The 25,913-nt window shown below is 44.7% G+C and overlaps 1 protein-coding gene across 1 annotated transcript; it reads right to left on the bottom strand.

Annotated features, from left to right (window-relative positions):
* Positions 1-8,363: 8,363 nt before the first annotated feature.
* LOC118795168 (UBA-like domain-containing protein 1) lies at positions 8,364-25,913 on the bottom strand. The gene is made up of 3 exons (XM_036553555.1): positions 25,586-25,913; positions 24,889-24,948; positions 8,364-10,081 (listed from the first exon to the last, which is right to left on the bottom strand). The coding sequence occupies exons 1-3, from the start codon at positions 25,691-25,693 to the stop codon at positions 9,785-9,787; spliced, it is 465 nt and encodes a 154-aa protein (XP_036409448.1). The 5' UTR covers positions 25,694-25,913; the 3' UTR covers positions 8,364-9,784.

The raw sequence follows: 25,913 nt of genomic DNA, 5'->3' as shown, positions 1-25,913 counted from the left end.
CCAATACTACATACCCTGTGTGTGTTTAAGTGTGTTCTGTACATGTATCTGTATAAGTATGTGCACATTTTGTTTTGATCACAGTGTATGAGTAATATAGTATTCCCATGTGCTGCCCCTCCTCCAATGTCTGTTTAATTGCTCAAGGAAACTTAGATTCTGCTCTTTGTCATTGCAGATAATATGAGACCATAACAAAGATGATGACAGAACCTGACTCCCACACACATCCTTACTAATAGGAACCCAGGAAGTTTACATGGGAAAGTAAAACCCAGTCAAATGTGTTTTTCCTGCGCGAAAGAGGCGGAGGCTGGGGTATCGTCCTGTTCCCTGAGATCCACATCCAAAAACATTTTTCTGCCACACTAGAGATAGTCTTCCCATTGGGGCTCCAGGTTCCACTGCTGCCCCAGTAAAGAGACAACTGTGAGCCAGCTTCTTTCTCTTTATCGCTCAGTACGAACTGACATCCCGCCCCGGGGCAGAGCTTGGGGGGGCTTCCGGTTCACAGTCAAATTGATTCCCTCCCACTGAAGTTGCCGTCAGCAAAGAACAGTTAGAAAATATGTTTATCTGCCAGATCCACGATGGGAGTGGCTTTCTCCAAGGGCACTGTGTTTTCTTTTATGTGGTGTTTTATTTGTACATTGAATCAAACATTTTTTGTGCAGTGCATTGATTCTGCTCTGTATATCAGAGGTCATGACCTTTCAGTGGAAGGAGGGTCAGACACATTAGAACAATTAGACATCAAGGCCATTTGCAGTGGTAGGATCTCGGTCAAAGATACTTCAGTCCCCCCATCCCTATACACACCAGAATGGAACAGTCCTAACAGGAAGTGGTCTCTAGCTGTCTGCCCAGTGTTACCAAGATGGCTGTGAGGCCCATGCAGGGTGTTCCCCGCCGACCCCTGGCCTCCCACTTCAGCATGTGGCCGTTTGCTGCAAAAGTCCTTTTCACATCTCATGCTGTCTTCCGCTAATTACACAATTACAAAACAGTCTGCGAGAGCAGACGGACACAAAAACAGAGACTGGGGAGCATACATAAACAAAACAAGTCAAAACAAAGCCGAGGCTTAGAGGGCACAGAGGTGTAGAGGCAGGAGGATTTTATTTGTATACTCATCCAGGAATTTGTGGGAATAGTCCTTGCTCACAGAGGGACTGGAACAGGCTGTATCTTAATGTCTCAGACACGGGTTGGGTTTACCTTACAGTCTACACTAGAGGGCACTGTGCATCATGTGTTGATGCTCCTTCTCCATTTTTGCCTGGGCCAACGGGAGTGTGACTCATTCTGAAATCATAGTAGGGCGCAGCTGATCAACAAGAAGAGTGTCGCTGAGTTACAGTTACAGGGTAGGATTGTCATATTTTTTAATTATCAGAGATAACTTTCTGCCGTTACAGTCTAAGGAATAAATAATGTTTGTTTAGGAATATACTGGGCGTGAGCTAACCCCTACACGTTCCTTTCTCAGGTGAGAGACCTTTATTTATCAATAAAGCTTTTCTCAGATCTCAGCAATATGGTCCTGTTGACCTGATGTTGTGGTTAGACCTGAAAACAGGCCAGGTTACCAACCTTGTGTACTTTCCATACATTAACGGTTCTGTAAGCCCTTGTCCTTCCTCAGGTGTGACTTCCAATAAGGGACTGCCTTTTGTGTCAGTTTGGAGGGGGTCATTCAAAAACCATATACACAACATTCAACTGAATATCAAAGTGATTGTTTACATGTTGGTATGTTTTTAGCAGTAAATTTGTCACGATAAGTGTGGGTTCCATTTTTTTTTCCCACAATGAAGTCTTCTAGGAGGCTGTAAGCAGTGCTCAGATGATGGTAGCCAATGACATCATAGGTCTTTTTATTTCTACTATATTCTGGAACAATGCTGTCTTACACACATGCTCTCTAATTTTGACCCCTGTGTCTCATCGTGAATAAATGTGGAACAAAAGCCGTGCTGCATTAGCACACAAAACACTGCAGTGCATGCACCACAACTTCCTGTATTCTATGGATATGCTCTGAACGTAGCACCACCACTGAAATCCTGCCAGGAGGCTGGCCAATCCAATCCTTCATTTTCTACTACATTCACATCTGCATTTACATTTATTCATTTGGCAGACGCTTTTATCCACAGCGACTTACACGTGAGGTACAATACAACACAAGCGAAAACTCTGATTGCACACACTAGTGAGGCAGTCCGAGCACCAATCCTGTTTGTGCATGCTAACGTGCTAATGACCTGAAAGCTAATTCTAGCCCCCCATTCTCCTTGCATCAACAACCTCACAACCCACCCTTCCAACCCACCCTTCCAACCAAAGGGCACCTATTTTGCCATGTTACATATCCCATTACCATTTAACATGTTTTGCTTTAAATGGAAAAGTAACATTAATTTGAACCACTTTGAAGTCTTCCTGTCTGTGGCTATTGGGAAAGAGTGGTCCATCAGCCACTAGAGGGAGCTAGTTTACAAGCAAGGTACATCCAAAGGGATGATGGGCTGAAACCAAAGTCTGCAATTTCAACGTGCGTCTCACCGCCTGTCTACAACCCCGATCCGTGTTCCTTCCCGCACCGTCGGCTCAGGCACATAGGATGAGAGACGGGATGGGGGAGGGGCCCCGCGATGACATCACAGCCTTCATTAGGCAAAGCCAGGGAGAACAGCGGGAGGCCAGCTGTAATTGAGGTCCTGCCCTTCCTTACTCCATGGATGTAACTGGACTCCTCTCCCTTGCCTTGGATGAGCCGGCGCTTTTAATCAGCAGTGCACCACTCTGTTTCCCTGAGGTCTGGCTGCCTTTCTCTTCCTGACTAAAGGCAAGGTGGGGATTATAAAATGGACTGGTGCGTGTTTGCTGGGCTGTTTGTTGTGTGCCTGCGCAGATAGGATTTGATGCCTGAGCACTGTCTGCCAGAATGCACTCATTATGAATGCTTGCATGCATGGGCATGCCAGAATCTTTGTATGTTTGCTCAGGGCTGCCCAGTGGGTGAAGAGTTTGGAAAGTTTCTACAATTCTAAGTTTTAAGGTTCTAAGTCTGAATCTTGAGTCCCGTCTGAGATTCTGCAGTTAATGCCTGAAGCAAGATTTTTCTTTAATACATCTCCAGCTTTGGAAATGTAAAATGAAACTCATGTTAATAGCCCTGATCAAAAAGACGAAATACCACGTTTGTGTCTGCCTTTTTCATGTGAGTGTATAGGAAGGAGAGAGAGGTGTTTGTCCCAGTTATTGATCAGCAGGAATGCTGTGCTCTGGCTGAGTCTGAGGAGCAGTAGCCCCTGCTGATTTTGTCAGGCAATGCCTGCTGATGTAACGCTGGGAAAGTATGCTGTTGTGACTGCGTGAGTTCTGCGCAGTGACCTCTCCCTGTGACTGTGTATTTGTGCAGTGGCTGTTCCTTGTGGCTGCACATCTGTATGTTTTTTTGCTTGTGTTGTGCTCTGCCTCACTTGTAAGCAGCTTTGGATAAAAGCGTCTGCCAAATGAATAAATGTAAATGTGAATGTAATGTGTCTGCGCAGTGACTTCTCCTTCTGGCTACGTATTTGTGCAGTGACCTCTCCGCATCCACAGAGTGACTGCCCTCTTCATGAGACTCAGAGCGCAGAGGGAGATCTGTCGTGGTAGTATGAAAGGGCGTCACATCCAGAGCGACTGTAAGATCACTTCCTGTTCTCCCCCGCGAGCCCTGCCACCTCGTTCCCCTCTCCCACATGCTCTTGCCCCACTGCCCCCCTCCTCTCATTCCTCTTACCTTTCACCCAGTTATGCTGTTCTCTTCACTCCTAGCACGCAAGCGCATACACACACACACACACACACACACACACACACACACACACACACACACACGCACACACACATACTGTGCTCTCCAAATCACTTTTGCACTGACCTACTGTACATACTGAATGCATACCGTGACAGTTACAGAGACATACTGAACACGCTGCTCAACACTGACAAAACAAATTACATAACACCCCGCTGTTCCAGTGTACTCTAGCACTGAATTACTGAACATTCATTTGTTCCCAGCAAAGAAAGATTCCCTGAATCCTCATCATGATAGATTAACACATATGTTGTTCAGCTTTTTGTTCCAAATGCTCACAGCAGCAGGCAAGGGCTGTTTTGAGTTTTATGACTCTGTACCACTGTATCCCTGAACTGTGCACACTGTTGCCCCCCTTGGCCAAGGTTACCGTTTGTCCAAGCCCTTTGCGTGTCAGAATGTTAACAGTTGGTGTAGTGCTGCCCCTCCCTTTTTTCAATAGGTCTTTATTTCATCATGACACATGTATTTGTGGAGCTGCAGTGGCATGGAGAGTAGGGACTTGTTACCGGGGTGAGGCACTGCAGTTCTCCCCTTGGGGAAAGGTTCATCACCTAAATATCTGCGGTAAACATCAAGAGGTTCGAATGGATACATCACCGAATGCAAGCCACATAAGTCATCCAGAAGAAGACGTAAGTCATTCAGCCTTCTTAGTAAAATTGAAAACATAATAATAATAATAATAATAATAATAATAATCATCATCATCATCATCCTAATTTGCTTAACAGAAAGCCTCACCTTTTCCACGTTATCTGTCTAGCTGGATGTTTCCTGAAGCATTCAGAAGATGCGCTTTGCTCACAGGTATCACAGCAACCAGGTGAAGCACATTGCTGTGATACCTGTGAGCAAAGCGCGTTTCCTGAAGGCTGAGATCACGCCACTGAACCCTCCTCCCCTGGGCCCTGCACACAGATTCAGTGTGAAGGAACCAAGTACCCCACATACAGAACCGTGCGCGGAGTCAGTAATTTCCATGATCCATTTCATAGCTTTGCAGCAAGGCAGGTATTTTAGTACTAAAATCTCCAGCAGAGTGATTTGCCCACAGCAAGAGTTTGTATGTGGGTGCCTGCACAAGCAGAAAGCTCCTATGTGTGCATGCATGGGGTTATGTGTGCATAAGATCCCTAGCTGGTGTTCTCCAGATTGCCAACAGAACCTGTATGTGGCGTAAATTGGCAGGCGGGTTTGTTATGAGCACGGTACCGCAATGCGACTGCTGGTCTTCGGGGACAGGGCGGGGAGAGGCCAGCGGCCCAGGGGATGTTCTACCTGGCATGGCCGGGCACGTGTTCTTCACAACCCCAGCAGGGTGGCTCTGGTGGGACGGCATCCAGGTGACTCCCTGAGGACGCAGACACACAGAGAGGTGGTGCTGGGGCAGAGAGAGGTGGTGCTGGGGCAGAGAGAGGTTGTGCTGGGGCAGAGAGAGGTGGTGCTGGGGCAGAGAGAGGTGGTGCTGGGGCAGAGACGGTGGCGCATCCTCAGGCTGCTGGGGAAAGGGACTGAGGTCGGCTGAGGACAGCCTGAGAGGAGAAACAGTACTGCTGTTTATTTAGGTGAGGAAGGGGGCCTGCTGCATCATGGGAGTGGCTGTCATTTGCGGCACTGCCATTCTGGGGCCAAAAGCAGCGTGCACACATGCATACAGACAGGCACACGCTCACACACACACACACACACACACACATGCATGTGCACATGTGCAGGAGCACACATGCACACACATACGTCTTTACCCTGACGCTCATTGTGCCGTTTGAAGTTGTTGAAGTTAGCCGTTCGAAAGTGTATCGTACTAGTTGCCCTTTAGGCTGTAATTGTAAAAATCTGATAGTACTGCGTCCTCAAACAGACCTTGCTCTCAGCTGAGAACTGTCTCATTGTGGAACTGTACACATCCTGTCCCCGTACTGTCGCTGTACCTACTGTATGCACTTTTGTAAGTCGCTTTGGATAAAAGTGTCTGCTAAATAAATAAATGTAAATGTAAAAATACGTGCACACACACACAGTCAGCCATCTCCCAATTTTATTTATTATGAATTAAGTCCCCCTCAGATTAAAAGGTGCCCAATAACCTTGTCCAAAAAAAACATCAATAAATGATCTCACTATGTTGAGATTCAAAAATAAAAACAAAGTGTCCGTATGCCCACTGGAAAAAGACACTAAGGTGTTAGAAGATGTACTTCAGTTGAATTCACGGTACCAAATGCACACTAATAGTTGGCTCTTACAAGGGTGTTTGATAGGTGTTTGGCCTGTCTAACCAAACACTTTCCATGAGTTTAAATTTTGTCAGAAAACCAGTATATGTGCCATTACAAGGTTTTGTTCAACGGAGTCAGAATGCTTATCGTCAAAAACAAAGAAGGCCTGCCTTATCTGAGCTCATAGAGAAAGAGTAGATCAGGAGAGTATCACATTAATACTGAATATTTCAGTGCCCCTGTGAGCTTGTCACAGCTGCTTACCAGAAGCTTAAAGGTCCATCAGTGGTAGCAAATACATATGCATGTGAAAGATTACATGTAAGTAATCTTAGGCTTTCTGGAGAAATGTTAACATTTCTTAAAAACAACACCCACAATAAACCATTTGATTGGAATATATAATTCTTTCTGCTTGATGTGTCAAATTATACTCTTTCTATGAGTTTAATTTGTAAATATTTTTTTCATGTTCTTATTAGAAACTCAAGTTAAATTTGCCATTTAAATCATACACAATCTCATAGATATGTACCATTTTATTGTACACTATCATATTATAAACAAACAGTAAATAAAACGTGAAGATCCAGAAATAAGAAATACTCACATCCAACCAAACACTTTCCCGACTTTCCTTTTTCATATTTTTTGCTTCTTGAAGAGTTAAATTGAATGTTGCATTCCTGTGCAATCTGACCTTGATTTGGTATGTCCAACCAAACACATCCAGTGACATACTTACTGACATTTTGCAGAAAACCTCAAATGAACTAAACATTCTATTATCTACTTATGTTGAATCATGATGTAGGGTAATCTACTGGCCATTTTTCAGAGATTAGGCCTAGGTCTGCTTTTAGGCACATATAGGACTGGTGGGCGAACACTTGCCAGTTGTTAAAATGTCTCTGATTTGGTGAACTGTGATCTCACACACATGCGCGCATGCACACACACACACACACACACACACACACACACACACACACACACACACACACATACACACACACACAAATGCAGGCCCCTTCAACAGTCAAAGTCCAGCTCTGTGTTGGTTAATGTGTGCACCTCTCACACTGTCTGTTATAGCTGGTGAAGCATTACCTCACCTGACCTAGTGGCATGTGCCTTTCCAGCAACAATGAAGGAATAAAGAAATACTGGGAAAGAAAAAATACCTTGATCACATGATGATCACATGAAGTCCCTCTGTGTATGTCTGAGTACTTCTGAAGATTATCTCACACTAATTTACATTAATTTACAATCTGTACTCATTGTATCCATGGAAACTTGTGTTGCCTAGGTGGTGCTTTCTGACTACTTTGTTACAAACACTGTTATAGATTTAAGTCATAACAGGTCACTGATATGTCATGGGACATCAGTGACCTCACTTCCTGTCAGGACAAGGCAGAAGCTTGGAGATGACATCACAATCCCTCTTCTGAACACAGGGAAATCTCTGTGGTGTCCGATCTTGTGCATACTCCTATCCCTGGGACCTAAAAAAGCCCTGAAATCTCCCAGAATGCACAGCTCCCGCTCAGCCCCAGCCAAAAAATGAGCACACACCCTGGGGTAAGAGCTTAAGGGAATGTCTGTGTTCCTTAGAAAGGCACACACCTAACCCTCTCGCTATGTTCAACCAGAGTCTTTCCTTTGGTTTTTATCTGCCCCTCCATTCCAGCCGTCCTCCCAGGACCTGCGCTAGCCTCTGTTCGTTTTCTCCAATGTTTTCCGCAGATATGTGGAACATCAGATTGCATCATCCCGCACAGCTGCCTTGGACATCCTGTCAGATATATTTACCATCTGGATACTCCACAAACACAGGAAACTCCAACGCTACAAGACGAGCAGCAGCAGCAGCTCTTTTCAGACCGAGTGAATCCTCTTGGAAAAGTCATAAGGACATACATACGGGTGTCATTCTCTCATGAAAATTTATCCAGAATATATGTACAGAACATGGATTTTCATCAGTGCCAAAATGTCATTCACATATGACAAAACTGATCATTTTTTGCCACTTCCATACACGCAAAATATGGCAAATATTTTTTGTTATACTGTAAAATGTTTAATACATTGCAGAATTGATAAATTAGTGCCACTGTCATATATGCAATGTAAAGTATATGTTACAGTATATGTTATAATTCAATCTGGAATACATACATAGAATTATATATGTGAAAGTGGCAATAATATATTTTGAATAAGTGCAATAATTATAATTAATAAATATGTTGGTTATCCTTTTTGAATTTCATATCTTAATATGAAATCAAACCATTTTAGCACAGTAAGCAGGTGCATGATGCAGTAGAATTGATGATAATTGATGATAATAACATACAGCATTTATTTTAGAACACAAAAACTGATACGTTAATTACCAGTTAGTCCACAAATATTGTGGGAACAGTCAATACAGCCTTACAGGGAGAAAAATAAACGTGTACATGAAAAACCGTTCATATGGAGGAAACCTCCTAAACAAAATGAACTGTATTATCCAATTAATGATGGGTCGCCCTTCTGACGGAGAATTGTTTGTTTCATTACTTCTTTAGATGACATGTTCACCCCAGATTTGCATACTCGCATATCTGCTTTTATGTACAATAATGAGAAGGTTCACCTTTACGTCCTAGAACACACCAAGAAATAATTGAAGTGAGGAAGAATATTTAAATCTACACCACTTTTCCCAATAAAGAAAACAGTGCTCTCTCTTCTTTAATGTATATTTGCTACAAAAAGACAATACATCTCGACACGTCGTGCAAAGTGACAAGTCTGTAGTACAATCTTTTCCAATAGTAGTCTGGTGTTGTGTGGCATGTCAGCCACTGAATCCCCTTCCCCAAAACAAGAATAACCAAAAATTAAAACTCATCCACAAAACAATATAAATTCATAAACAATGATTTAAAAATGAATACCCCTCCCCCCTGACCCTTAAGGATACAGAAAACCTATTAAACTTCTTATCTATAGAAGAGACAAGCTATTGTGGTTATTGTGGTTATTCAATTTGATAAAACATGTTCTGTGTTTTGCCAACGGCTGACCTCTGATTGGCTTATAAAAGTCAGGTGATTGCTGAGATTGGCAGCTCCCCGTCGGCCAATCCGGTTGTAAAATGTCTCCAGGTTGCATCCATATCTCTCGAGACTGTGTTTATTCATGCACGCTGCCTATCATATAAATGTAGAGTTGTTTTATTTTTTATCAATATGAAACTGAAAACGTGTGATGACAGCTCTGTGCTCATGCAGTATCGGCACGGGTGCAATCGGCCTCCGCTCCAGAGGCACTCCATCCAAAACATTAAAAGAGGAAAGAAAACTGACATATCAGTCGCTGTTCTTGGTTTAAAGAGTTCTCGGGCCTAATGACATTCAACTCCATTTGAAAATTTACCTTACTTTTGATACTCATTTTAAATTCAGGGAAGAATCAAATAGAATGTCTCGCATTTTCTTATTGAATTATGCCTGTTTTTCTGTTTGCCTTACAAACTGTACATTGGTGTCTGGCCTCTGTGATAGTCCCAAGTTGCGAGACTCTCAGGATTTTTGCAGCTGTCTCTCCTCGTGGTACACCCGTGTCCCCAACCCAACCCCCCCCCATGTGTCCGTCATGGCTTGCACCGAGCCGCCACGCAAGCCACTCATCTCTCCGCCTCCATGACGACGCTGGCCGTCTGTTCAGCGGACGCTTGCTGGGTGACCGCTCCGGGCCAGCCAGGAGGGGGCGCCTGTGAGGGGGCGTGCCCTGGAGTCCACGGGCCCTGCTGGCCAGGGTTGGGGGGGCCCATGGCCCAGTTGACCTGAGGAGGGGGCGAGGTGGCCAAGGGCGCAATTGGGCTGCTGCTGTGGAAGCTCTCAGAGGCCTTGAGGCGGGAGAACATGGTGAGGGCGTCGGGGAAGTTGGGGGGCGTCGCCGGCGTGTTGGCTGGAGTGCACATCTGTGGTGGAAGGAAGAAAGCAGCGCATCAGGGACAAGTCACATATATATGTGGACAATCTTTTAGGTGGACATACCCAGCATACATCCTTGAGTGCTGTAAAGGTTTTGCCATTTTGTTCCATTTGAACACCCTTAATTACTAAATTAAGTAATTAGATCAATTACCAACCTAAACTGAATCAGACTCACAGTGGGCTCAAGCTCTGTTTTACAATATATACAGTCAACTCTAGAATCATTGGCACCCTTCATGAAACTGAACTAAAATTAATATATAAAAACAACCACACATGCAATGAGTGATATTTTGGGCTTAAACAAATGGGTAAGCCTCATGCTTTTATTTTCAAACAGATTTTTGGAACAAAAATGATTTTCAACTGGGTTCAAGTCTGGAGACTGAGAAGGCCATTGCAAAACCTTGATTTTGTGTTGCTGCAACCATTTCTTTGTCAATTTTGATGTGTGCTTCGGGTCACTGTCTTGTTGGAAGACCAGCCACTGCCCAGTTTCAGTCTTCTGGCAGAGGCAACCATATTTTGGGCTAAAATGTCCTGGTATTGGTATGGAATTCATTATGCCACTGACCTTAACAAGAGCCCCTGGACCACTGGCAGCAAAACAGCCCCAAAGCATCAAAGAGCCAGCACCATATTTCACCGTGGGTATGAGGTGCCATTCTTTGTATGCAGTCCCCTTTTTTCGCCAAACATGACGATGATGTGCGTGGCCAAAAAGTTTAATTTTTGTCTCATCTAACCACAACACACGATTCCAGTTGTAATCTCAGACATTGAGATTTGTGTCTTGTTCTCAGGAAAGGTTTCTTTTGTGGAACTCAAAAAGCTTCTGGTCATGGCATCTCACCGTTGATTTCGAAATGGTGAAACCCCAAGATTGAACTAAACTTCGCAGGTGTGAAACTGTGATCTTTGGGCTCCTCTTTGCCTCTCTTAGCATCCTCCTCACTGTGCGTGGGGGCAATATGCGGATGCGTCCCCTTCCTGGCAAATTTTCAACAGTTCCATGCTTTTCAAACTTCTTTACTATGATCCTGATTGTGCTTACTGGTAATTTCAACTGAATACCTATTTTTTTGTAGCCATTCCCCAATCTATGCAGCTCAACAGCTTTTTTTCTCATTTGAGTTGAGAGCTTTTTGGTTTTACCCATGTTGATAGATGACAATGCAATACAACGCTGCCAATGCCCCCCCCCCCCCTTACTGGCCCTGACCCCTCCCCCAATTCCTTTTGATTCCTCCAGGGATCTGTTTCCTGAACTGGCTGAACTGTGACAATCTGCTCATCATATGGAATATTTTTGACTGCTCTACCAAATACATCACAACGGAACTTAACTGTGAAATAAACCTGCTGTGTCACACTGGGGAGGAGACCTGCCAATCAGTCAAAACACCAGACCTCACAAACACAGTCACACACCATAATCAGGAAGTGGAGGAAAAGGGCACATATTTATGATCATAAACTAACAGATAATCTTGTAGGAAAGTTTCAAACACTTTCATACCAAAGAACAACATTACATGTTGTTACATGTCTACTTAAATAATATGATTTATTTTACATGTCAATATTTTACCTTAGTTTTCATTTTTCCTTGTATTTGATATTAAGGGTGTGTAGTAACTTTGGCTTCACCCTCATTTTTCAAATGAATTCATTCAATTTTGGTCTTTAAAAATGTATAACTTTATGTAAAGGTACAAAAGCATTGATATATAAGATTGGTGATTTATTGAAGGCTACTGATACTGATAGTGAAAATATGTTACATATTTTCAGATGTTTACATAAAACATATTACATAATATAATATGTGAGGAGCCATGCTGGAGCACTCTTGGCTCACAGGGCACCCATGAGCATGTGTCTTTCCCAAGGTTATGGAGGCCACCCAAAACACAGCAGCACTGCGATTGGATTCCCCTGTCCCCAGCTCCCCGGCAGGTATGAGAGGTATCCACGGATCATTTTACTGCTGAATCCGGGGTCCCTGCTCTCGCCACTCGCGCCCACCACCACCCCCCGCCTCGACGCTCACCCCCGTCTGCGAGGCCCATCGACCGCCCGTGAGAGGATAGCGCCTGGCCAGGAAGATGCCCTGGTGGTGGGCGGACGCGCCCTCTGAGTCCCCCTGGGACTCAGCAGCCATAGCTGCGGAGGGGGGCGAATGTGGAGGTCACAGGTTCCCCCTGCGGCTTTCGGGCACAAAGTCATGCCGCCTTCACAGATGGGGCCTCGGTAATGTCCCCTAAGCAGAAAAGGCCCTTTCCTATTCACAGTTCCTTCTGCAAAGCCAGGTTTCGATTAGGGGGACACACGCAGACAGCCGCTGCAGAGGCCCTGTCTGGAGGGAGGTACAGGCGGTGTGGCGAAAAGAGGCTCAGTCTACGAGGGCAAAGGCGTTTCATTCAGAACTTGGGGTCAGAGAGCACAAAGCATGCTTTGAGTACCACAAGCATTGCCACAGAAACACTTTGTTTGCAATGGATGAGTCTGGTGCTGAGTGATGTAACCACAGGAGACTTAAAATCATTTTTAAAAAATTGCCACTTGCCAAAAAGATAAAATAAACCAATAACAGAGACAGATACAGGGACAGAAAGACAGGCATACTCAAAGACACACAGAAAGACAAATATAGAGACAGACAGACACACAGCCAGACAGAAAGAAAGAAAGATACAGACAGACAGATATAAACAGAAAGGCCAGCAGACACACAGACAGACAGAGAGACAGAAAGATACAGACAGATACAGAGACAGACAAAAAGACTAAAAGGTACACAATCTGGCTAGAGAGCTGGGATCCCAATTTCACAAGAATTTCACTGCAAGCTGTAGCCAACCCTTGTCCCTAAAACCCTGAGCGCACAGACAGCATTATACAGCAACACAGTCCCGCTATTCCTCCCTGCACTTGCCCACAGAATCATTTCTCAGCAGGCTGAAAGTCTTGTGGACATGTGGAAATTGATCCTGTATCCCAACCCAGCACTGCAGTTCATACCCAAAATACTCTGTGTCAAGGTGAAAACAGATTAAGAAGTATCAAGAGATGTAAAAGTATTGCATGTTAAACCTCATTTTATGAGGTGTAAATATATAAACACTTCAACAAACGAGGTTTGATGAACTAAACCTCACTTAGTGTCTATATAAAGTGTCTGTATACACATTTATAAACAGGTATCTTCCTGTTCCATGAGGATCTGTGGAACCCTCAGTCTCTGTTGGGTTATTAACTTGCTGACAGCCCCCAGCTTTAAGGGAAGCCACGCTTCCACTGGCCTGATTGAGCTGTGCGCGTGTGCCAGGCAGAGAATGCCCCTCAGCACGCCAGAGAGGGAAATAACTCCTAAAAAAAGCCCCGGGGTGTCAATAGCACTTGGCTCCAGTCACAAAGAAGTCACTTCCATTTGTCCTTTGCAGAGTGTTGATGTGTTTGTATAAATCAAAAATGTTCCTTATAAATTGCTTATATTGCTGGATGTTGTACTTGAGCATATGTTTGTGGGGGGATTCAATCAATCACTGTGGCGCTTAGTACTAATGTGAGAAACTGATTTAAGAATGCTTAATTATCTTATATTCTTACATGTTGTTGTGAGTCATTTTAATGAAAATATTGAAGAAAACTCAAAGTTAAGTTCAAAGTGCTATAATGGTTAAACATTTGTAGTATTTCCACAAAAAATTTAAAGAGTTTTATGAGTTTGTGGCTACAGGGAAGTGTTTTTATTCTTAAATTATCACTTAAGTATATAATTCCACTGCCTTACTAGCCTTTGCTAGCCTCGCTAGAAGCAGAAGCCCAAATCACCCTATTGGCGTGGCAGCTCAAAACAGGCTCTGTGTAAGGGGGCACATGGCATTAATGTTTACTGGTTTGATAGACACTGTTATCTAGGCCAGCTGACATCGACAGTTAAGGTTTTATCCATTTATACAGCTGGATATCTACTGAAGTGAGTTAGGGTTTAAGTGTTGAAGTGTGAAGGCATCGTATGGCAGGAGCCCAGCTTGCCTCACATTTTTGGGGTTGTCTTAAACAGATCAGTCAGCAGTGGTTTTGGGCGAACTGGGTGAGTATCTGCATGAAGAATGGCCTGATCATTATTAACCCCTCCCGTTCCCATAGTGGACATGGGACAGGAATTGCTTTCCCATGAATAAGAGAGAGGAGGAGAGAGAAAGAGAGAGTGAGAGAAAGAGAAACAGAGAGAAAGAGAGACTCGGAGTGCTAAATCACCAGTGCTTCCCACCCACTCCTTTCTCAGGGAAAGGAAAGGGACCAGCGAGCTCATCTGGAATAATAGTAAGATGGAGAGGGGGCTGGACCTGGACCTGGGGGTTGCCGGCTTGATTCCTGGGCTGGCTGTAGCACCTTTGAGCAATGCACTTAATCCCGGCTTGCTTTGGTAACTATCCAACTGTATAAATGGATATAATATATAAAAAGGTAATCTATGTAAATTTGGGGTGAATCACCCTAGATTCACTGTAAAACACTTTGAGAACTCTAAGTTTCCACGGATTAGTGTGGGAATTAGAAACCCTGAGCTGTGCTGTAAAAATATTATTATCAAAATAATTATTAGTAGTATTAGTAGTAGTAGCAGCAGCAGCAGAATGTCAGCCTGAGATTTTGTCGATGCTCTCTGTGTAAGTCTGTCAATGCACCCACAGAGAAGTGAAATGGACAAGCCATGTCTTTCAGTTCAGAAAGAAGTGGGGCAAGGCCTAGGGTCAATGGTCAGCTGGACCTTTGACCTGTAAACACTGACCTTTGGTGGGACTCTTTGGTAATCTAGCATCCCTGTCCCTTCCCACACAGCTCTCTCTCCCCTCCCTCTCTCTCTCCCAGCTCTGCTGCCAGACTGCCAGTGCTCCAAGGAGCCCTGTTTCCCAGAAGGCCATGCTCCAAGCCACAGCGGGCCTTTGAGGGCTGTCTTCACAAGCGAGCAAGAGCCTACAGCACTGGAGAATGCTGCTCTGAACAAATGGCCTGTAGATCCAGAAAGTGTGTGTGAATCCAGCACTCCTTGCTATTCTACGCAGGGGCCTCTGGTGACGGTCACGGTCATGGTGCGAAAGTGACAGATATGAAGAATGACGACGGAGAGCAGATAACAGGAACAGGGGAAACAGGAATGGCCGATCTAGCAAAGCAAAAACCCATCGGGCTAAGGGAAAGAGGAGAGAGGCTATGAAAGGAGGAAGGTACAGACATGGAAACAGCACTTCAGAAGCAAAGGCAGATGTTTTACCCCTAGTTAATCCGTTTCTTAACACAGACACTACTCCTTTGTTCTGACATATCTGAATGGCGCAGTCTGGACTTCCCAATAGCCTGTCAGTGTCGGTCTGGTACGGTCTGGCTGGCTTCCTCCACAGTACAGGTCAAATCATGTACGACATCAATCAAATGACATTTATTGACCTGAAAGCTGACAGATAGGTTTGTCTGCAGGAGCAACTGTTACAGATACACACAGGTTTCGAATATCCCAGTCCAGTATCCGTTTACGTTTTTTACCCTCAGTGTGCTGTGGTACACATTTCGCAAGCATTACTACATGTTTATCAAGCTTATGTATTCATGGAGCTATATATTCTTAGTATCATTCTCAGGAACTCCAAATTATTACAGAGTGTAATTAAATTACTAGAACTCACCAGGGCTTTTTGAATTAAACTACATGCTCCAAAATTCCTAGCTCACTATCAAATTAAGAAACACTCAGGGGCCTTATGTCACTGTCTTCATTGTAATTTCACAATGACCCTTTTTCATTTCATACTTTTTCAACCAATGTTGAATGTTTTATCTGACATAGGGCCAAACTTGTTCCAGTCTAATTCTTAACACAGACATAGGGCCAAACTTGTTCCAATCTAATTCTTAACACACACACTGGCATATTTAAAAAGTCAAAAGTGGAAAAAATGCCACAAATTTCAAAAGTTAAAGCATGAAACATTCTCCACTTTTTCATGGCTTTTTATGACAAAGCACAACTGTAAGCCAATCAGGGATAAACACAGCACGGAGACCGTAGGCAAGCCTACATTCAGCTCAAGTCACAAGGAACCCTCCTTCCTGCGGGAAAAGTAGTCTGGAAAAGGTTACAGACAAGGAGGAAAAATGCGCTTTCTCTCGTCATTCGCGGCAAAGCGGCATAGAGAGCATGTGACTCAGGCCGTCCCGGGGGCACCGTAACCTCAGCGGCTAAATGTCAGAGTGGTGATTAGAGCCAGCCGCTCCCGGGAGGCAGGAAGATCCAAACGGCTTTGCAATTGCATTAATAATTATTAAAGGATACGCGGCGGGCAAGGCGTGGATGGAGGGGTTCCAGGGAACGCGGCGGATCCCGGAGCGACCTTCAGTGGAGGACAGGCTAGGCTCAGCATGAAAATCATCCACAGGCCAAGAGGACCCAGACTTTCCGTCCGAGGAAGAGGAAGAAAAAAAAGGGCCGCATCAGCCAGCAACGTGGCGAAATCGGATCAGTCCCCCGCTTCCGGCGACGTTCGCCCCCAGCCGTTTTCCCGAGACACGCGGGGCAAGCAAGGACGCGGCGATCTCTGCGGCAAAACAATGCAGCGTGCGCGGAAACCTGACCTGGATTTTGCTTTTTTCATTTGCTTGGGGGGGGGGGGGGGTGTTGGCTTCATTTCCCTACCTTTATGTCTGCGCCCTTCCCCTGCAGGCCCGACCAGGAGCGAGCACGCAGTTAAACCCTGACCCCTCCCTCCAGACCCCCATACCCCCCCCCCCATTGCTGTAGGTTCCCAGAATCAGAGACCTCGCTGAATCACACTGATGGGAAAGCATCCCCCTCTCTCCTTCACTTCTCCCCTTCCCTTCTTTTGTTGCCCCTGCCAACGGGAGAGCAGCTGTGCACTCTGTCACACTTTCAGCTCTGCGCCACACGCTCTTCTTCCCGTGATTTTTGGAAGCGACCACGCGCTCCAGCCTCCCGGTTCTCCTCATTCACACCTCCTGCATTTCTCTGACAAATTATTCCTACTTCACCACACAGTTATGTTTTACCTCAACAAATGCATGAAACTACTCTTTAGAGATCACAAAATGGCCAAAGGGGGTAATTTATGGTTTTACATTCCAAGTGGCCAACAAATAGATGTCTCTTGAAGGGCTTGAGATGGTCAACCAAACACTTTCCCCAGGACTGAGCTGTTGAGAGGCACTAATGGCTTTTGGTAGTGGCTTTATTACTGTAAAAGCCACAAATTAGCCAGTATGACAGCCATGTGAATTCACTGCTCAGTGATGGTAAATGACATCAGGCTAACTACGCAGATGCATGAAAGACTGAGAAATGAATGCATTTAGCTTGACGTATGCGCAAATATGTAAAAAAGAACTTGCGCCCCGTGAACAACACTGTTTTGCAGTGCTCCTCATTTTCAGTGTGGACTGAATTTGCGTCAGCATTAGGCTGGTTAGCCTCACCTAGCGCTCAGAGCAGAGCAGGGCGCAGTTGGCGTCTGTGGCTTCAAGTTCCTCACATTGAAAAAAGCCAGGCCAGCACATGAAGGGTACACAGCGTACGGCAAAAGAATAACCCGCAAGCTTCTCCTTTTTGAGAGCGTTACAGTTGGAGGCAAGGCGGTTCCCACTACAATCACACAGCCCCCTGCACCATTCATTCAGGGTGTGTCTATGGGAGTGACCTCTCCTCGGTTCTCCTTTCTGCCCACAGCAACCGCAAACCAGCAAGCACTGCACGTGGTGCACTGAACCGAGGAAAAACAATCTTTGTGATGTCAAGAGTACAGGTGCAGTGATGTCACAGTAGCAGTCTGAGAGCTACAGTGCAAACACTGCTGTAGTTTGACAGTTACAGTGCAAACACTGCTGTTTTCAGATACACTATATGGACAAAAGTATTTGGCCACACCTGTTTTTCAGGGTTTGGGCTAGGCCTCTTATCTACAGTGAAGGGCAATCTTAATGCTTCACCATACCAAGACATTTTGGACAATGCTATGCTTCCAACTTTGTGGCAACAGTTTGGGGAAGGCCCTTTTCTATTCCAACGTGACTGTGCCCCAGTGCACAAAGCAAGGACTATAAAGACATGGTTTGATGAGTTCGGTGTGGAAGAACTTGACTGGCCCACACAGAGCCCTGACCTCAACCCCATCGAGCACCTTTGGGATGAACTGGAACGGAGATTTCGAGCCAGGCCTTCTTGTTCAACATCAGTGCCTGACCTCATAAATGCTCTACAGAATGAATGGGCACAAATTCCCACAGAAACACTCCAAAATCTTGAGGAAAGCCTTCCAAGAGGAGTGGAAGCTGTTATAGCTGCAAAAGGGGGACCAACTCCATATTAAAGTATTTGAATACAATGTCATTACAATGTAATGGTCAGGTGTCCGAATACTTTTGTCCATATAGTGTAGATAGAAGGCTATTACTACAGCCGTTTAACAATTACAGTGCAGTTGTTCTTTACAGTGCAGACACTGTTGTATTCTGACAGTATCATTCCTGTTACAGTATTACTTTGATTACAGTACAACTGATGATGGTCCAAATGCTGCTGTACTTTGATATTTATAGTGCAGATACTGTGGTTTCATAGTAATTTGATAGCTTACACCAGCTACTGCCCGAGAAGTACAGTTAGCTCACACTGTCATTGTTTCACAGTTACAATGAAATTAGAATCATAGTGCAGTCAATGTTGTACTTTCACAGCTAAGATGATAAAACATTTCACCATTATTTTTCCACTGAAAGAAAACAAATACAAAAAATTCCATCTGTCGATTATCAGGAGAGAGATCTCAGTTCAGTCGGTTGGTTCAGTCCCAGGACAAAGGAACTCTTTTTTTATGAGAGCCCGACCCATGTTTCCTGTTGGACCCAACAATGGCGTCTGTGTTTATACGAACCGGGCCCCCTCTTCTACGCAGCCAGAGGGAGGATGGGGGCTGGGGCCTGTGTCTGTGTGTGTGCGTGCGTACGTGTGTGTGTGTGTTGGTGTTGGGAGGGCACAACAGGGTAAAAAAATGTAATGTATTAAGGCACTGCAGATGTGGCCATTAGTGACGTGGTCCTTTATAAACCCTGTATACAGGCTTGCCACTAGGTGAGAGGAGTCAGAGGAAAACAGCTCTTGCTGGAAGACAAAAACATCTCCTTTGAAAGGAAAAAACATCTCCTTTAAAGGGAGAAAAACATCTCCTTCAAAGAGAAAAACATCTCCGTATAGATATCTTAAAGGGCACTGCAAGAAGAAATTAGTTTGTCTCAGTCAAGGTTTGAATAGGGATCTCCAGGTAAAGCAGCGAACCAGACGCAATTCTTTGCACATCAGATCACACGCTCTGAGTTTCATTTTCTTATAAGGTTACCCCAGGTGCACTTTATCCACACGTGACACTTTCAATGTCAAGACTGTTACACTGTATTTCCTTCAGTGAAAGAGCCAATCACCACATACAGGCAAGAGCAAACAAGGGCGGACCTGGAGGGTCGCGGTGTCTGCAAGGCTATTCTACCCTGGTTCTGGAGGGCCATAGTATCTACAGAGCTACTCTACCCTGGTTCTGGAGGGCCGCAGTGTCTGCATAGCAACTCTACCCTGGTTCTGTAGGGCTGCAGTTTCTGCAGGATTTTGTATTGGCTACACCCTGTTATTCATATAACATTTATCTTGACTGAGACAGTTTAGCTCCACTTTCCAGTTCTGAGAGGGTTACAGACCTTTTCCATGACAGAGATCAGGGCTAGAGCTGGAGATAACACTGGCTGACCCAATAAGGCACAATTGTGTTTAATCTGGTGCATTACCCTCAGAGTTGCAGCACAGGATATCACATGTATATGGAGCATTTTGCATCATAGTGGGTGGTACTAAGGAATACCAATTCCTCAGAAGCAAGGGAAGGAAGCCCTGCCAGGCAGTAGTGATTTTTATCCTTGTGTTTTGCTTCAAAGCAATAGAAAAACAACAGTCAGCAATGGTGGCCTCTTCTGAATGCCAACGCAGGCCACACATGTACTTTGTCCACTGAATATTGTTACTGAACAAAGTTACTTAGTGCACTGACTCTGTCCACAGCTCACATCTATACGGGCCAGCATCAGTAACTATGGCATAGAAAAATGACCTTGGAGAGCCAGCCTATGTTGGAGTCTGAAACTCTCCAGGATGAGAGCTAGCCAGCCCTTCTGAATGAACCACTTGTTTGTCGGTCACTGTACTTTTATGGTGTTGGGAGGACGTTCTGACCAATCTACCAGATCTTCTACACCGACATGCAATTTGTCGTTGGGAATAAATATTGGAGTAATGACCGAGGCACTGTGACCCAGAGACCTGAGTGCTGTGACTGGCAAATGACCAGTGCGCCATTTAAGTGCTGTTTTACAGGCCCCCTTCCTGTTGAAGAGATGATCCAGGGCTGTGGGAACTAGATGGCTCTGACAGGCTGGAAGAGGTAGGTGAAGGTCCTTAGACATCATCTTGCTAGATTACAAACAGGTTGTAAATTGTGTGTGTGTGTGTGTATGTGTGTGTGTGCGTGTGTGTGTGTGTGTGTGTGAGGGAAGCCACATGGCTGCACCGCCTGCCAACAAAAAGGCTTTAAAGACATGCTCCCTGATAGAGCATGGCCTACTTTTTCAGCTGTACACTGATTTTGTCCTCGGGATCATAGCGCTCCAAGTCGAGCACACTCCGGTCACAGGAGCAGGAGGGGCCTCCGGTCAGACACATGTGGGATCACAGAGCGAGGCCTGTGCTGGCAGGCACGTGTTAGAGGCCCGTGTGGGGTCCTCTCGACCATCAAGGCTTCCTGGCAAACAGTGGCGCTGCTATGTTATTCTGTTGCTCTCAATTGGTCCAAGCTAACCCTGTCCATCAGTGCACTAGCAGTTCACTGATCATAGAAACTGTCACGTCCCTGAAGTAATTAACTTACTTCATACAAAAAGAAAGAGGACGGAAATGGACTTGAGCTGAGACTGAACAAATGACAGATGCATACCAAAGGCAGTGCAGTGACAACATGACAGGGGGTGTGATGGGTAGCCGTGAGGGACAAACTACATTGGCAGATACACAACGGAAACATACACCAAATGTGGTTTGAAGCAAAGGTTGAAGGTAAGGTGAGATTTCCCTGGCTCAGACCAACACGGAGGCCCCCAAGACTCGAGGGGGTTCGCTGTGGTTAGCCAGAGCAGTGGCAGGCGGTGGTGTCACTTCACCGTTGCTCGTGTTTTCTCCCAAAACAAACCACAGTTGCCTGCAAACTGGAACGGCCGGCGCGAGTTTCGCCTGCTATACCTGCAATTTGATCACTGCGTTACCGCAGCACTGCACGTGCAGTCGCAGGGCTTATGAATGCGTCTGCGCTGCAGCAGTGCTGAGCGTGGCTGCAAGGGGGCGCGTGCTGCTGGCGTGCACGGCCTCACTCGGAGGAACGCACTTCAAGATAAAATCCCCCACTGTGCTTCCAGCGCCACACAGCAACTATGTATAACCAGAAGAGCTATACTAACTAAAGGGCCGCAGGGTTCATTCAAAGGCAGGAGATGCTGCGTTACATTTCACATAGCAGATGCTCTTATCCATTACGACTTACAGAGCTTAAATTTTTTTTACACATTATCCAATTACATAGGTGGATATCGACTGAGGCAATTCAGGTTAAGTATCTTACCTGGGGCTACAACAGCAGACCACCTTGGAACTGAACCTGTCAAACCTCTGGATTACAAGGCCCACTCCTTAACCACTAGACCACATTGCTGTTCCTTAAAATGCCTACAATAATGCCAGGAACTAGCCAGCAATGATGAACCCCTTTAATAATGCATGGTGCATGTAGTAGAATCCACTCTGTCTACAAACAGTAACAGTGTGTTTGTAGCAAAGGGCGAGAGCAGTCACCTCACCCAGCCTCAAACCTGGGTCTATGGGGTACCAACCATGTGACTGCGATGCCAAAGAGATGCACAAAGAAAAGGAGTTGATTCTATGGAAGACAAAAAGATTTTTCTCCTGCTCTCGGCGCCACAAGAGTGCACTGATGAAGAAGCTCTTCCACCTGCACTCAGACATGAGCATGTCCTACAAGCACGAAGGACACTGTACAGGTACAGGAACAGAGGAGGCTGTCCACAGAGACCTCATGCTCTCGGCTTAAAGACAGGGGGAAAGAGTTAACGCGATCATCACCAGAAGCGCAATGCCGCCTTGGAATGCATTTAAAAGTTTGCTTGGACAGGTGACATTTTACACATTCCACACACACATACACATACATACACACACACACACATACACATACACATACATATACACACACACACACACACACATATACACATACATATACACATGCACACACATATACACACACACACACACACACACACACACACACACACACATACATATACACACACACACACACAGTTTTAAAAGGCCCCTTTGTGTGCGCCTGTAAAAACAACCAAACCTGGTACTATACATCCAACCAAACACTTTCCTTAGGGCTTCATTTTTAGACTTTGTTTAAAGACTTCAAATTCACTTTTAGCTTCAATCATATGCAGTCTACAAAACTGCACAGTAAAACTGCTTTTTCAAGGAACAGCCCCAGGTGCCCTTTAAGCGGTCAAAACAAGAGCACAGCGAAGTCGGTCAAGATCCAATTGGGAGGAAATAGGAGGGCAAAGTGGATTAGCCAACGAGTGCATTTGCAGTCTGTGCTGCAGGTACAATGTTCACGCATTGAACACCCCCCCCCTCCACCCCCTACTCTAGCAATCTGCTTTAATCTTTAGTCAATGGGATTGAAGCCCGATTATCCACTGCATCTAACCTTAGTTTCTCTTTCTTGCCCACACCCTAACCGTAAACCAGATACGAAAGATGAACGTTCAACAAACCAGTCATAAAACGCAGTGACCTGCAAGTTAAGGTCATCAAGCTCCTCTTATTTATTTCCTTGTGAATACAAGTTCTGGTGATGTTGCAGGCATGCAGGAAAATTTAAAAAGGGCCCTTCTTGCTGTTTTAAACAAGACAATGTATTGTGTGTGTTATAACACACACACACACAAATACAACAAAACAAAAGCCTTCAGGCAATACACCTACAGCTGCTGCCCAGGTTACAATATAAACAAAGCAGCCAAAACAATTGCATGGGTACAATGAAGTGTGTGCAGTGCCAACAAAGACTAAGAGGCGAGGAGGACAGAAATATTAACAGTTAAAATATAAACAAGAGACTCGTGTAGGCTAGTACACTTAGGTCATAGCGACCTGAGCCTTTCTGCAGCATTACCTTCCTGAGGACAGCATCCTAAAACCTGATCAAACTACAGCATGGAGACCCTCAGCAGGCTCAGATTAACCCAGACTTTATTTAAGCTGCTTGCATCCCGAATTTAAGCACATAAATCTAGACGTCAAATTTTCTGTACGCTAAAACCGTTTGTCGAATCGGACAGCCAGGCAGAAATGCGGGTTAGCGTGGATGTAGGATGTAATATTGAAATACCGTGAGAAATCTATGCATGCAGTTGCCCTGACAAAAAAAATCTTCCCTCTGGAGGTAAATAAAGTTTTAAATAAAGAAATGGTTTCTGGTTCACTTGCGATATCACTCAGTCTGAAAACATGATTTCCAAAAGGCCACGTACGGTGTGAGTGTAATACGATGCCAGGGGTTAGATTAGCTGCTTTGTGTCTTTAGGTCCGCCGTCGGTCTGCGTCGCCAGCTGTGCCTCTAAATGTCTCCCCGTCTCTTTGGAGGGCAGACATCTGTCATAATAGCTGCTTGTATTAAGAATAGCGTTCAGCTCCGCAAAGTCTGCAGTGAGAACGCGCATGGTTGAGCAGTTCAACGTGGTTTGGCCGCATGTAAAGGATATCAGCCTGCCTCTCCAATGCACACTACCAGCAATACAATGTAACAATGAAAAACTGCACGCATAAACTAGCCATAGCTACTGTATCCTGTATTATGAATTTACTATTCTCTTTACAATGCAGAACCCCCCCCCCCCACACACACACACACACACTCACATGCATACACAATATTGTGTCACGTTGCCTTGGAAAATACGATGCCAAACATCCGTATTTTGAAGGTGTACAACAATCATCCTCTTCACCAGTTAGTCCTTTCGTACTAGCTGCTCGTCTACATGTAGGTGCTTTACGTTCATAATCTAAATGCTCATAAGGACAAAGTGCTGGTATTACATTTTGCTTACCAGACTACAAAAAGTGTCTTATCTACATGCATGTCTATCTATATGGATTCAAATCACCTTCGAAAACGTGTTTGCCCTCCTTGGCAGGGAGAAAATGCACTGTACGTTATTAGCGGTGGTAGAGGCACATGTTAAAACTGCTGTTTCAACATCACGTTCAAGCTTTTCCTGGAAATACCCTCCCCCCACATTTGTGAGAAACGTTTCAAATCCGCAGACAAAAAAGAAATGTTGACATGAAGACAGGCAGTTTTCGCATACACATATTCAGAGCCCAACTGAGTTATTTTCAAATCTTTTGTGCGATATGCTTATCTCCTGCCGTCCGCGCTCAGCGTAGAGCATTACTACAAAAAACGTGGCTGCTGCCTGTGTTTATTTTTGTCAACCTCGCGTCTCCGCAACATGGCGGGCATTGACGTTGGAATATTGTTGCATAAATAATAATAATAATAATAATAATAATAATAATGAAGTGCAAATGCATACTCACCATTTGATGGTGGTGACCGTATGGAATATTAGTTTCTTGAAAAAAGGCACTGAGCGCAGTCTACACAAAAAAGAAAAGAACGTAATTAGGTGGTTTGACAATCAAATGCCAGTTATTCAAACAACTGAGGGGACGAATTTTCGTTTAAATAGTATCTCGGCCGGATGGTTAGACATTTGCTTTTCGATGTAACTGCAAAATTGTAACAGTGCCTGTCATATGTTACATAATTTTTGGAATTCTGTTGAAATTGATCTTATTGTGATGAAAATTTGAATTGCCCATTACAATACACCATAACTAGTACAGTACACATATATCTGTTCAAATCCATCCGACATCAGTGGGCTGTTGCATAATCGTATAAATGCAGATGCAGTCATGAACAAGGACTACCTACAGAGAACTCAGTTTGACAAATGCTTTACGTTGTTCACTCTAAGACGACACATTTGTTTAAATAGCTGGCACTACCTGTGAAATGACAAAGAAACGAAGTAAATGTAGAAAGAAAATCCTCACTCAAATTTTTAGCTTAGTTATTACAACATATTCTCGGCAGTACAGAAAATAATTCAATCGGCGATATCACCCTCTCTCACACACACTCAAACGCATACACAAATACAATATCAACACGCAGGACAGACAGCCTCTCTCTACACACAGAAGTAACATTACGTATAGTAGTTCCTACCTCAAACTGCCAATGTGCCGCTTGCAAAAGCTGCTTTGCCTGGTCCGCCGCGCATCCAGCAGTCAGGACGAACTGGTTTATCATAACTTGGTGCTTTAGTTCGTCCATATTCGCCGGAGCGTTATTTTCCTAGCGCGTGTTTTATTACGAGACTTGGGAATCCGTTCTTAAGGCTATTCTCCGTTTTCTCGCTCGCTCTCTGTTTCTCACAAGCACTAACTCTCGTCACTCTGCCTCTGTCTTTCTCTCTCTCTCTCCTTCCCTCTCAGTTATCCACCATAGCGTACAACCGGCTGAGCAAACACAAATATTTACTGTACGGGCACCA

Source organism: Megalops cyprinoides, chromosome 19 (assembly GCF_013368585.1).
Source record: "Megalops cyprinoides isolate fMegCyp1 chromosome 19, fMegCyp1.pri, whole genome shotgun sequence".
NCBI classification, from domain to species: Eukaryota; Metazoa; Chordata; class Actinopteri; order Elopiformes; family Megalopidae; genus Megalops; species Megalops cyprinoides.
The sequence above is the reverse complement of the archived record's forward strand: the minus strand, read 5'-3'. Positions and strand labels throughout refer to the sequence as shown.

Coding starts and splice junctions, on each gene's coding strand:
- LOC118795168 (XM_036553555.1), bottom strand. CDS start 25,693: ATGGACGAACTAAAGCACCAAGTTATGATAAACCAGTTCGTCCTGACT. Junction 24,949..25,585: donor CGGCACATTGGCAGTTTGAG/GTAGGAACTACT, acceptor TTTTTTGTGTAG/ACTGCGCTCAGTGCCTTTTT. Junction 10,082..24,888: donor ACGGTCACCACCATCAAATG/GTGAGTATGCAT, acceptor CTTCCACCACAG/ATGTGCACTCCAGCCAACAC.